The sequence below is a fragment of the Poromitra crassiceps genome (assembly GCF_964638095.1).
Source record: "Poromitra crassiceps genome assembly, chromosome: 19".
NCBI classification, from domain to species: Eukaryota; Metazoa; Chordata; class Actinopteri; order Beryciformes; family Melamphaidae; genus Poromitra; species Poromitra crassiceps.
Window position 1 is genome coordinate 375,001 of NC_139646.1, and position 14,530 is coordinate 389,530.

At 45.1% G+C, this 14,530-nt stretch overlaps 1 protein-coding gene across 1 annotated transcript in view; it reads left to right on the forward strand.

Moving 5' to 3' along the window:
- cnnm2b (cyclin and CBS domain divalent metal cation transport mediator 2b) overlaps positions 1-14,285 on the forward strand; it is an 88,140-nt gene extending 73,855 nt beyond the window's left edge. The window contains exons 6-8 of the mRNA XM_083655688.1: positions 2,337-2,399; positions 12,671-12,849; positions 13,978-14,285. Of these exons, the coding sequence (XP_083511814.1) occupies positions 2,337-2,399; positions 12,671-12,849; positions 13,978-14,247 (512 nt within the window). The 3' untranslated portion in view covers positions 14,248-14,285. The remainder of the gene's footprint in view (positions 1-2,336; positions 2,400-12,670; positions 12,850-13,977) is intronic.
- Positions 14,286-14,530: the final 245 nt, after the last annotated feature.

Sequence of the window (14,530 nt, forward strand, 5' to 3'; positions counted from 1 at the left end):
CTGGGTGAGTCGTCAGATAATAATTAATGTGAGGAGAGGGCTCCAGGTAAAAAAATTAATTTAAATTCTCCTTTAAGTCAAACTAGGGGTTAGGGTTAGGTCAAACTAGGGGTTAGGGTTAGGATTAGGTCAAACTAGGGGTTAGGGTTAGGTTAAACTAGGGGTTAGGGTTAGGTTAAACTAGGGGTTAGGGTTAGGCCAGACTAGGGGTTAGGGTTAGGTCAAACTAGGGGTTAGGGTTAGGTTAAACTAGGGGTTAGGGTTAGGTCAAACTAGGGGTTAGGGTTAGGTCAAACTAGGGGTTAGGGTTAGGCCAGACTAGGGGTTTTTCATGATTCTGAATCAATATCAAGTTTTTGTTTTCCACCAGAATCACTCGAGAAAACGGCCTCGTCTCCTTTTCCTAGTTGGAAGCAATGGTTGGAAGACATATTTTCAATGTTTGGCCTACAATGTAGGCCAAACATGCGCATGGGTGCTCATGCACACACATTCCAAGAGCAGGCCGCACTGCAGCTCTGTCTCAAAACAAAAATAAAGGAGAGAAAAAAAAGATGGTGACGGTCACAATGTGAAGCTTAAATTATTATTTTTACACTGTGCAGGGTTTCCATACAGAGAGGGCTCACAGAGCAGAGGGGTTTCCATACAGAGAGGGCTCACAGAGCAGAGGGGTTTCCATACAGAGAGGGCTCACAGACAGGGCCGATTTTACCAACGGGCTTACCGGGGCTGAAGCCCCGGGGCCCGGGACATCAAGGGGCCCAATTTTTTTTTTTTTTTTTTTTACAGCATAACAGCAATAATAAATACTAAATAATAATAATAAAAGTGCTTGTTGTGACATCTCAGTGGCAATGCTTTCTTTCCAATCAGGCTGTTTATGAAAGAACATGATGGCTAAACCTACAGTTTGTGTTTGTAAGTTAGAATGCTGACAGGAGAGCAGGTGGTGACATGAAAGTTAGTGAGAAAAGGAGAAGATACTGAATAATGACATCACAACAGTATAATCCTAATGTTGATTTAAAATGAGATATTCCTTTAAATACGGCTAAAAAAGGTTAAAAAAAACACTCAAATTTTTCCCGCCGGCCGCCAACACTCCCTTTCGCTTGAGGGGGGGGCCCTGCAGAGATGAATAGCCCCAGGGCCCATGAAGTGTAAAATCGGCCCTGCTCACAGAGCATAGGGCACCTGTTGAACTGTACCCGTGTGTGGAAGCTGGCTCCCCTCAGGACAGTGCCACATGGGCTGGCCTAACCCAGATTGTCTGCCTTCACATTATTCTTCCCACGGCTGATCTGGGTTAGTAAGTAGGCTGCCTGTGTTACCATGCCAGCAGAGGACAGGTCTGGTTTGGTTGCCCTGTGTTACCATGCCAGCAGAGGACAGGTCAGGTTTGGTTCCCCTGTGTTACCATGCCAGCAGAGGACAGGTCCGGTTTGGTTCCCCTGTGTTACCATGCCAGCAGAGGACAGGTCTGGTTTAGTTCCCCTGTGTTACCATGGCAGCAGAGGACAGGTCAGGTTTGGTTCCCCTGTGTTACCATGCCAGCAGAGGACAGGTCTGGTTTGGTTCCCCTGTGTTACCATGGCAGCAGAGGACAGGTCCGGTTTGGTTCCCCTGTGTTACCATGCCAGCAGAGGACAGGTCTGGTTTGGTTCCCCTGTGTTACCATGGCAGCAGAGGACAGGTCCGGTTTGGTTCCCCTGTGTTACCATGCCAGCAGAGGACAGGTCCGGTTTGGTTCCCCTGTGTTACCATGCCAGCAGAGGACAGGTCTGGTTTGGTTCCCCTGTGTTACCATGGCAGCAGAGGACAGGTCAGGTTTGGTTCCCCTTCAGGATAGCCTGAATTTAGCCCATAAAGTTTTTAGGACGTCTACCCCACAAGGACCCACACAGCAAATCAAGCCCCGATGGTGATCACTTCTCCTCAGTTCATTCATAAACTATAGAGCTATTCTGAAGTATTCTGCTTCTCTTGGCTGGTGGGATCTGAGAGACACCTACTGGTGAAAAAGTAGAGTAATGCCCCTGTGGCAATAGGTTGATAGGTCTCATTGTATAGGCTTTCAGCAATCAATACTTTACAATGCTGCATTCTATTCAAGTTGTAGCATGGTGTATTGGTGAGAAGGAGAGAGGAGGGATGTAAATGGCAGTTTACAGGTAACTCGACTCCATTTGCCCCTAAAAAGGGGTGAATAGTCTTCACACCTGTTTAAGATGCTTCACTGCAACATTAGAGCTGTTATTATTTATGTATTTTCTTCAGTTCCTCACTTTAAGTGAACATTTTCTTCTTCTTTCCCTTCTCCTCTCTACCCCAAGTCCCTCTGTCCCTGTCTCGTACGTTTGTGGTCAGTAGGGCTGAATCATTAGCAGGATCTCCAGGTACAGTAGACTTTTCTTTCTCTATGCATCCACCACTCATCTCATCTAATACAAAATATCACCATCCACCACTCCTCTCATCTAATAAGTAAGGGTTAATGCACGACGAGGTGTACATTATCACTTTTTAAGGGACGACGCGAGAGGCGTGAACCGTCCGAGGCGAAGCCGAGGATGGTTGCCTCCGCGAAGTCCCTTAAAAAGTGATAATGTACACCTCGAAGTGCATTAACCCGCTTATACCATGGTCACTTGCCAACAAAACAATAAGACCAGTCATTTATATTTCCATGTGTAATAAATAAAGCAATCTAAATGGCTAAATGTCTGTTATTCATACTGTAAATCAGTCTTCCACGAAATAAAATAGTCCCTCCCACCTCCACCACTCTCCGTTTTAAAGCCGACTCAAACGTGAACTTTATCACAGGAATGCGGGTTTAACGATGTTTTGCGTTCTACATTAAATGAAGACATTACCGTTTGGCCGCTTGCTTGATTTTGTATGATAGATACGTATTGGTCAAGTATATTAACATTTAAGAGCGAAGAGTTTCAGGAAGTGACACAGAGCAGCTGTCTCTCTCTCTCTCTCTCTCTCTCTCTCTCTCTCTCTCTCTGTCAAAGCTCGCCCCTGCTCGTGCACGAGCCGAGGGAAGTCTCCTCTTTCTCGCCGAGAAGAGCCTGGTGACGCGAGGTTTAGAAATCTCCGAAACGAAAATCAAAATTCTAAATAAGAGTTATTTTTGATAAACTGAGCACACAGGGGTGATTTAAATACTTACTTTGACCGACTCAATTTTTTTCTCAACTTCCAAAATTGTCATATTAACCCTTAACGGGGGTATAGAGCTCAAACAGCTCTCTTGAAACTATGGCGCATTGATATGAACGGTGAACAGACCATTTAGCTATGTGTACATTATCACTGTACATTATCACAAAATAATGGACACCTTGCAGCCAATCAGAATCGAGTATTCACCCAGACCATGGTATACACTACTAATATCATCCACCACTCATCTCATCTAATACAGTAGTAATATCATCCCATCCCCGATTCGCCATGAAAGTTTGAAAACGACATGTTTGTGTCGTTTAACTCGTGTCACTCAGAGCTCACATTGATGTAACACGGCGGTTTTTGTAATGTGTTGATACATTACATGTGTTATTTTTTTTTAACCTGTATGCTATTAACATTCATAACTGCAATTTTTGTACTTTTCTAAACATCATTTGTTCCTCCCCATCCGTTTGACGGTTGACTTTGGTTTTGTGTCACTTTGTGACCAAGCTGGTTTTCAAAGTGTGGGTGAAAACTACCCCATCTGTGTGTTTCTGCCTGCATGCAAATGTGCGTGTGTACGTGTGTGTTTATGTCTGTGTGTGTGTGTGTGTGTGTGTGTGTGTGTGTGTGTGTGTGTGTGTGTGTACGTGTGTGTTTATGTCTGCATGAGAAGAGTGAAGAACACAATGGAGAAGAAATGGACAGACACAGATTTAGATTTTTCACACCCTCTTGGCCGTGGCCATTAGTCAAGTGGGTGAATGGTGTTGGACACTGGAGGCCCCAGAATGGACCCAGGCTCCTCCCCTCTAACCTTTAACCCTCTGACTACATAAACAAGACCTATACAGTTACGGCCCCCTGCTGGACACCACTGTGCGCACATACAAAGACACATACACTTATGTTCACATGCACACTCGGGCTGCTAGATGTACTGTACACGTGTATACAGAATACACACACACACAAACACACACACACACACACACACACACACACACACAAACACAAACACACACACGCACATGTACACACACACACACATACACACACACACACACACATACACACACACACACACACACACACACACACACCTACACACACACACACACACACACACATACACACACACACACACACACACACATACACACACACACACACACACACACACACACACACACACACACATACACACACACACACACACACACACACACACACAGACACACACACACACACACACACACACACACACACACACAAATGGACATGCTGCCATGAACACAAACACACCCACATGTACCCGGAAATGCATCGACACTTGAACAAATACTGTACCTTCTCTCTCTCTCTGCATGCACCTTTAAAGGGCAGGTTTGGTATTTTTCAACCTGGACCATATCTTCCCAACTTTTTGGGTCTAAGTGACTAATTGGGAAGAATTTTGAAAATGGGTCCAGTATTGCGCTAGATGACAGTTCATGTCATCTACATTAGTAGATGACAGCCGGGCAGCTGCGAAACGGACTGCAATGTACACAAAAACGCCGGAGCGCTCTGAAAATAGACGCTGGGCGCAGCGCACTTTCTGTGGACGTCCGTGTGCGCCTGCATACGCTCTCTCCTCATACGCTCTCTCCTCATTGCAAACAACTGAAAAAAGATGCTGGAGCTTAGAAAAAGAAGCTAGATGGACACACTCCCTAAGTGAGTGCAACATGCTTTTTCTTTTCTTTTTTTCCCCGATTTTTTTATCCCATTTTATCCCCCATTAGTGCTCGCTTGATTTCTCAATCCTGGTTGCTACTCCATCCTCTGCCGATCTGGGGAGACCCAAGACTGGCTCCATGCTTCCTCCGAGACATGGGCAGTTAGCCAGCTGCTTCTTTTCACCTGACAGAGGAAGCTTCACCGGTAGGACATAGCACGTGGGAGGTTCACGCTATTCCAACCAGTTCCCCTCCCTCTGACCAGGCGCCCTTAACGACCAGAGGAGGAACCACATTAGCAACCAGGATATTGCATGTTTTTGTGAAGGGGGTTCCTATATGAAGGAAACCCCCGGGAGGCACGGGGAGAACATGCAAACTCCACACAGAAAGGCCCTTTTGACGACCCCACCCGGGCGGTGGGCACTCGAGGACATGCGGACGGGCACGCATTCCTTCAGCGTTCACATCGTCCCAGGTGGGAATCGAACCCACGACCTTCGAGCTGTGAGGCGATAGTGCTTACCACGGCACCACCGTACCTCCCTCGTGAGTGCAACATGCTAACGAGATCAATTGAACACATTCCTTGACCCTTGATCGGGTGTGTTGTGTGTAGCCAAGTCTCGCTCAGGAGAAGAGTTGACTTTTTGGAGGAAGGCAACGGTGGAAACGTGACTGAGAATTGGCGGAAGAGGAATTTGTTGTGTTGGAGTACAGACAACGTAGCTTCTAGCTTCTTTATAGTGGTAGCTTCCTGAAACAACGCAACTCAACTCTCGCGAGACTTGAAGCTAGACTTCTCCTGAGTGAGACTTGGCGACACAACAGCAAACAGAGCGGATCAAGCAAAAGTAAAGAAAAGTGTTCAATTACAGTATCTTGTTTCCATGTTGTCACACACTTATAAGAACAATCTGAGCCTGTCATTGGCAAAAACAAGCACTTTTACTGGATGTACATGGACGGTGTGTGGGCCCTGTCTGATTACATTGCAGTCCGTTTCGCGGCTGTCCGCCCGGCTGCGATCTTGCTCAATACTGGACTTATTTCAAAAATTGTTCCGATTAGTCACTTAGATACAAAAAGTTAGGAAAATAGGGTCCAGGTTGAAAAATACCATAATTACCCTTTAACATGTATTTCACCCCGTCTGTCGCACGTGCAGTGTGTGTGTGTGTGTGTGTGTGTGTGTGTGTGTGTGTGTGTGTGTGTGTGTGTGTGTGCGTGTGTGCGTGCATGCGTGTGTGTGTTTATGTGTGTGTGTGTGTGTGTGTGTGTGTGTGTGTGTGTGTGTGTGTGCGTGCGCGCGCGCGCGCGCGCGCGCGTGTGCGTATGTGTGCATGTGTGTGTGTGGGCATGTGTGCTTGAGTGTGCGCCTGTGTGTATATTATAGATGCATTATGTGTGTATTCTCAACACATCACAGTATTCTGTATTGACCTGGCCCCTCTGGCCCCTACAAAGTGGAGTACTAATCTGCAAAAGTTCACATGCCAGGTCTTTGGCCTACTGTGCTACGTCCACACACACACACACACACACACACACACACACACACACACACACACACACACACACACACACACACACACACACACACACACACACACACACACGCTCTCTCTCTCTCTCGCTCTCTCTCTCTTTCTCTCTCTCTCTCTCTCACACACACACACACACGCTCTCTGTCTCTCACTCTCTCTCTCTCACTCACACACACAACACTAAAATGTGGGATTACATACATTCCAGTCTGCGTAGTAGCATTAGCGTAGCCAAGTCTTTTCCACTTTGTTGTGTGTGATTTTCACTAGGCTTCTTTACCAAGTGGAAAAGATAATCTGCCTTTAATTAAAAAAAGAAAAAAGAACAAGTCTTCTATTTGGTGGCGAGCAGCATCACTGGAGACCACAGACTCATTACCTATGAGGCTCACACCCTCACTGGAGACCACAGACTCATTACACCCTCACTCAAACACTCGGATAGATTTAGGTTTCCATATGTCACAGCAAGAACCTGCGCTGATATTGAGTGAGAACAGGTGGTGACTGTGTTACCATGTGTATAAAGTAACACAAATATGTACAAATACACAGTGTGCACATACATATCAGTGATAATGATTACTATCAGTGCACATTTACAGACTGCAGAGAGCAGCACAATAAAGAGGACAAAAGAACAATATGGATCAATGATTGCGGTTATGTACACTGATAGATGTCAGATTACTGCTGAGGAGATTGGAGCAGTAGAGATGAGACGAAAGTGTGAAAGTGTGTGCCCATATAGACGCACATCTTGCAAACGGACATATGTCAATTTCTTAGCAACCAAACTATGCCTAATTTAATTGGCTGCAAGCCTTTAGTAGTGAGTCCTTTTGCCAAATAAGCACATGTTCACATATAGAGCTTATGGGTGCCTTGCTTTAGGGAAGAGTGGGTGCCATGCTTTGAATAGTGGCGAAATACTAAGAGCATGGGTGCCATGCTTTAAATAGTGGCGAAATATTGGAGGGGATAGAGTGGGTGCCATGCTTTGGAGTAGAATGTGTACTATGCTTTAGAGTAGTGGGGGAAGGGGGGAAGAGGAAGAAACACAAATACAATCTCCAAATACAGACAGACATGCACCGAGTATCGCTGCTGTATCTCGTGGGCTCATTTTTGGAAGTTTGTCAGTAAAAAAAAAAAAAAAATACTCCCGTTTTAAACATTTTTTCCATTGTTCTCAGGTGGGACAAGGCCCAAAATGATCACTGTAAGCGGAGTATTGATCACTGTAAGCAGATTATTTAAACAGCATAGGCCCTATCTTTCCACTGGCCTTAGGCGCTAAACTGGCGCTAAACGCAAAAAAACGCTCTTTGCGCCTGACTCGGGAAGATAGCATCATGTTTTTAGGCCCCGAAATGCGCTTTACGCCGAAGAGGCGTGGCGCAGTGTCAGAATAGGCCAGAATGGGCGTTTCGGCCTTAAATACCTAACGCTATCTTCCCCCCTGGCGTTAATTTAGCACTTAGGGCTTTTCAAAACCAGGCCTTATTCAGTGCGCCGGGGATATTACTGTGCGTAATTACGCACAGTCACTCTCTCTCCCCCTCTCTCTCTCTCACTCCCTCTCGCGTGTCAGACAGGCACAATGACAGATGAAAAAAAGTTGTTATAGTTGAGCCCCTGTCATTCAGAGGCTTTTGCATCATCCTACCTGTGCAGTGGGGGAGAAGAAAAGGTAGCGAGAGAAAACGATATCATTCTGCCCAAACTTTCACCAATCTAATCTCATCATGACATCCAGGGATAGGCTATATTTTTCTAGCCGATGCGTTTAGAACATTCTTTTCCCTTTGATCTTGCTATAGTGTAGCGTATTTACATGCTTGCTGTATTTAAACTGCAGTGGGAGTTGTTTGAGAAGCATAATAATATGGAATAATATATATGGAAACAGACGGGGATGAAAGAGGGAGGGGGGAGCTCAGAGCGCTTTGGTCGGGCTTTTCTGACCGGACTGGATCGCTCCGTGGAATTGGAACATGAAAGGGAGTTTGTCATTCGTTTACTGCCCTTCTCCAATGAGCACGTTGTGAATAATTCTACGCTTAAAAGGCATGGTTATAATGCTTAAGGCCGCATGTAGCGCCAACACGAAAATAGGGACTGCACCGGTCCACGCCCACTAATATGGGCTGCGCCTGGCGCTAAGCGCTAATTTAAGGCCAGTGGGACGATAGGGCCCCATATGTATACTAGGAATGATTTGGGACCAAGTAAAGCTTTTTTTTTGTATCACATATTTTTATTGAATTTTAAATTGCAGAAACAAACAATGCTTCCCTTCCCTCCCCTCCCACCCTCCCCTGAGCCATCATTACATACAGAAACAATAGTGACAAATCCCAAACTGAAATCGTACAAAGAAAGAAACAAAGAAAGAAAACACACACACACACACACACACACACACACACACACACACACACACACACACACACACACACACAAAACAAACCAACAAACAAAAGAAAAAGAAAATAAAGTGTGCAGCCTCACTTAGTAAATGCAGGATTTGATTCCAAGAATGCAATAAATGAATCCCATATTTTATGAAAAATAAAAAGGCCTTAGAGTACCAGTCAAATATTTTGGCCCAGAATCCTGTCAGTGAAGGGCAGAACCAGAAGGCATGAGGCAGAGTGCCCTCTGACACCTGACACCTGTCACACAGTGGTGAGACGGAAGGGTAGATCCTGTGAAACTTATGCTTAGAATCGTGCAAATGGTGAACGACTTTAAACTAGATCAGCTGGTGTCTGCTATTAACTGAGCAGAGTTGTACCACAGACAGACTCCTTTCCCAAATAATGTCAGATAAATCAACACCAAGTTCCCCCTGCCACACTTCTCTAATGCTGTCAGTAGAGGCTGTGTTGCAGTTATCAAACAGACATACAAATCTAGAGATGAGATGTTGGTGTGAGGAGGGCTCAGTAAAATGTTGAAAAAAGCATGCGCGTTTGGGAGCGTTTCAAAGGCACTAATCTTGGATCGAACATAATCTCTGATTTGCAGGTATCTGAGCCAGTGCGTGCCAGGCAACTCAAACCTCCTCTTTAGTTGATCAAAGGATGCAAAATGACCATCAATATACAGATCTCTGATGGAGACCAGCCCCTTCTCACTCCAGGCATGGAAAGTTCTGTCTGACCGTGAAGGTAGAAAAGAGTGATCAAGACAAATTGGTGTGTGGACAGAAACGTCTGGTAGACTCAAAACACTCCTAACTTGATTTAGAATTCTGACAGAGTTTTTCATAACAAAACTTAAATTTTGTAGAGTCCCGGGCCTCTCTAGCAACATCCCCCCCCCCTCTCTAGTTACACAAAGCAATTCAAAAATAATCAAGTCTCGTGCAACTTGGCAGTTTCTTCCAGCAAAACTAGCTAGCTAGATTGGTCATTTTTCATCTATTGTATCGTTTTCTTCTTTCTTCAAGTGAGAATTGTCATTCTGCATCTTTGTATCATATTTCATATCGTTTTCTCGCTGGAAAATATCAATTCGGACTCGGAGGTGTTGTATCGGTTTTTCAAGAGACCGTCTTCGGTTTTATTTGGAGCATTTTCGCTGCCTGTCCCGTCCTGCCATGGCATGTACTTGTGTGTGTTTGTTGAGACTGCACACTTATTCAGACAGCCAGAGCCTACGTGATCAGCTGACTGGTTATCAGCATTTTGATTGGCTGTTGCATGAAACTAGTTCCACAAAGTTGAGAGCTTTGCAACTGTCGCGGCTGAGTTTCACAGAAGTTTCAAGTGAGTTGCAGAAGGATTTATACCATGCAATTCATTTGCAACTTGGTTTCACCTAAGTTTCATGCAACTAAAGTTGCATGCAAGTTTCACCGTGTAAAGCCAGCCTAACATTGGCAGCCCAATAGTAATGCCTAAACACTGGTAAGGCCAGCCCCCCTTCAGACTTGGGTTTTTGCAAATAAATTTTCGAAATTCTATGGTTCTTGTAATTCCAGATGTAGGACAGAATTATGGAGTCCAGTTCTTTGAAAAAAGCAGATGTAAGGAAGATAGGAAGGTTTTGACACAGATAGAGAAACCTGGGAAGTGAAAGATACATTGTTTCACTTCCAATATACATTGTTTAAATCTTGAGACAAAATCACCAAAATTCAACTTAAATATTAGTTTAGGATCCCTGGGTATGGTTAGGCCCAGATAGGTGAGATGATCCTTAGCCAGTTTGAATGGGAGATTTTCTAGGAAAGCGGGAGTGAAGACATCAGAGAGAGGCATAAAGTCACTCTTTGTCCAGTTAATTGTGTACCCGGACAGCTTACCGAAGGAAGTGATTAATCTTAGAAGAGGGGGGATCGCTTCTGCTGAATTATGTAGGTATAATATTACATCGTCGGCGTACAAACTGATACGCGTCTCAATACCTCCGACCTTCAGGCCTGCAATGCTCGGATGGCTACGTATAGTAAAACTATTTTTATACGCATTTTACTAAATGTGTATGGGAAAATAAATGGCGGATGAAAATCTCTGGTACAGTGCTGAAGCAGGAAGTAGGCGGTCACTTTGCCTCTCAATTAGATGACCTTTGTTTAGTTAAATTGATGTCCTGCTTTGCTGTTTATTTAAACCCTTGTCATCATTTGCTATTCAATCATCTGCACATCAACTACACCCTTGAAACATCTCCCTCTGGTCCTCAGACTTTGATGGGTGTGCCACTTGCCAAGGCTTGAAGTGTAACCAGCAGTTGCTCCGTTTAGCACATGGTCCATGAATCAGAGGAATCAGCAGCAAGATGAGACACTGATAAGGAGATCTAAACTGCAGCCAAAACCATCAGAGTAAAAACAGCTGACAGAAGCGCACAGATGGAACAGAGCTTTTCTCGTTGTGCCCTCTGAACAATGTTCACCACACACACCCATGATCCACTCCCTGACTTGAGGAAACCTGTTTGGTGGCTTCACACAGATCAATCAGCATCCAGATCTACTGGATCCCAGCCAATTTAGTACCTGGAAAGATCTGGTCCAGGTGACATATCAAAGACTACAGGATACTTTCCTGAAGATTTTGATGCGCTTAAGTCAGAAAATCCTAATTGTGAAGCGCAACTTTCTTTTTCAAATCACACGCTCATATTTATCTCTCATCTCCTTCATGTCAAACCTACTTCAAGTCACAGATCAAGGTTTAAAGCTACGACATGAAAAAGATTACAAGCGAAAGTGGGTTATAGCTCACTCAGATAAACATCTGGATGGTGTGTGAAGGTTGTTGGTTCAATCCCAGCCTCAGACAATGGCTTAAGAAGTGTTCATATTATAAGCTGCACCAGTGATCCTTCTTTATCATCATCAGTAGTTTGAACACTGATAGAAATAAGCTGATGAAGGAGGAAAGTCAGTCCTCTGACTCTAGCTCAGCTCACTGGTTCAAATCCCACCTGTCTCACTCTTTATGCTCTGTGTTGTCAGTGTGTAGAAATCAGAAGCTAAAGTCCCAACACTTCATAACTCACCAGGATGAGTGGCTGTGTCACTGTCTCTACCTGACAGGTAGACTGTTGGTTAGATTCCCGATGGAGGAGACGCATTGCACCACTGCCCTGTCTTTAACATCACCAGCTGACAAAGCAGCTCCTACAGGCAGATACACAGAGCGACACAGCGCCTCCTACAGGCGGATCCACAGAAATGGGTACTGTGGACAGACTGCAAAGAGAACCAGAGCAGACATGTCATATACAGAAACTGAGTCTAGAGCTCTTTTGCAAAAAGTTACGTTATACACCAAATGTGGGAATTGCTCTGGGAATTGACATTGAGACATTTGGGACATTACAGGCTGATGGACGGACAAATCAGTGAATTGACATTGGGACATTTGGGACATTACAGTCTGATGGATGGACAGACCAGTGGGAGACAAAAAAATACACGAGAAAACTTTTATTTTTCACTGAGACAAACTTTAAATGCCAGTACTAATCAGAAATCAGTGCCATCTCAACATTGTAATGCACTAGGTCTCATTGACGTCTTGTATTTCTCTTAGACATCCTTTGTATAAACAAATAAGACAAGCAAATATTGTGTGCGTGAATTGAGATACAAATGTTAGTCTATAGTATGGACTAACATCTATAGACTCTATAGTATGGACTTGGTGAACCTCTTCCATATTTAATGTTTTTTTTCTGCTCCTCTCCTTACAGAGAATAAGTCTCCTCCGCGGCCATTTGGACTGAACCACTCAGACTCTGTGAACAGGGGTGATCGTATAGACGCCATCACTCCCACCCTGGGCAGCAGCAACAACCAGCTCAACGCCTTTCTGCAGATCTACGTCCCCGACTACTCTGTCAGAGCCAGCTCAGACCTGCAGTATATCAAGGTGAGAACACACACACAGGTGAGCACCAAAGCTCTCATGTGTATGAGTGACCGATATAGGATGTGTATGTGAACAATATAGGTTTTTGAACACAGATGCCAGTACTAATATTTTTGTAATGAAGCTGCTGATAGCCAATATTTTGTCCTAAATAACAGTTCCTTTAAATTTGACCATTTTCCATTTTTTTTACCATGCCAAAAGGTCCAAGAATTACAGCATTTTAGACAATCGTGGGACACTAAAAGTCAACGTTTGTTTGTTTGTTTGTTTGATTGATTGATTGATTGATTTTTTTGCTTTGTAAGGTAGGGTGACCACCACACTTCAGTGGTAGGGAAAACTGGGATACAATACTGACTTTCGATGAAGAATTGCAAAAATAAATAAAATGTGCAAATAAGCCCATATGTAGGGGACATAGGGGACTGCTCAAACGTTGTCCCTCGTGACCCTTAAAACAAAGTGATGCCTACCTGCAACCCCCATCACAGGCTGCATATGCCATCACACACACACACACACACACACACGCACTCACACACACACACACATGGTGGTGAACACTTTTTCATCCTGAAAACGATTCAGTGTTTCACAACAAAAAAGGGGCTGAAGGTCACAGAAAATCTGACAACTTATGCAATAATTCTATTGTGTATTGTTTCAATATAATAACATTGAAAATGTTTTTTCTCCTATCCCCTAAACCAGTGGTTCTCACATTGGGGGTCTCCGGCAAAAAGGAGAATAATTTATTTTCACTATAATTCCATCCATAACTAACACAATGACTGAATGTATGACAATTTTGGTCATGGGTTTCATACATGTTCAGTAATAAAACATCTACTGTAAAAGCAAAAATATCAGATCAGATCAGATGGGAGACCCTGGGACAAAATTTCATCAAATGGGGGTCTGTGGTCTAATTTGTGTCAGTTTAGGGGTGCTTGTCGTGGAAATAGTTTGAGAACCACTGCCCGTAAACCATCTCACAACCCCCCAACATTGTCTTGCGAATCCCTGAATGGTCCCAACCTCCAGTTTGAGAACCACTGCTCTACTGTATGTGACATGACCTTTGTCCTAATCACAGCTCCCTGCCTGTCCCTCGCTGTATCCCAGGTGACACGCCAACAGTACCAGAATGCCCTGATGGCGTCGCGCATGGACAAGACGCCCCAGTCCACGGACAGCGAGTTCACCAAGATCGAGCTCACGCTGACGGAGCTCCACGACGGCGTGGAGCAGCCCGCCGTGGCCACCACCACAAGCACCACCTCCGCCGTGGCTCTCGCCGTGGCCAACGAGACCTCCCACCTGCTCAGCCAGCAGCAGAACTGTGTGGGCCTCAGCAGGAGCAACCACAGCGCCCACAACGAGGGACCCATCTAGCCCCCGTGGAGCCTGGGCAGACAGGGGGGGAGCAGGAGAGGAGGAGGAGCCCAGTCGAGGTCTGTCACGGTGGGCCGAAAGCTAACATCCCTGCCCACAACCTTCACCCCGCCTCGTGGACAAACATGGAGGGGTGGCGTAGATGGAGATGAGGGAAAGGGTGGGGGTGGAGCCCCCCCCCCCCCAGTCAGTGTTACCCTTTCACAGAGGGGCGGTGGGGAAGAGGGGTGCTGAACACTCACAATCCCTACTTTACAACACCCTCTTACAGAGGGTGCTCTTA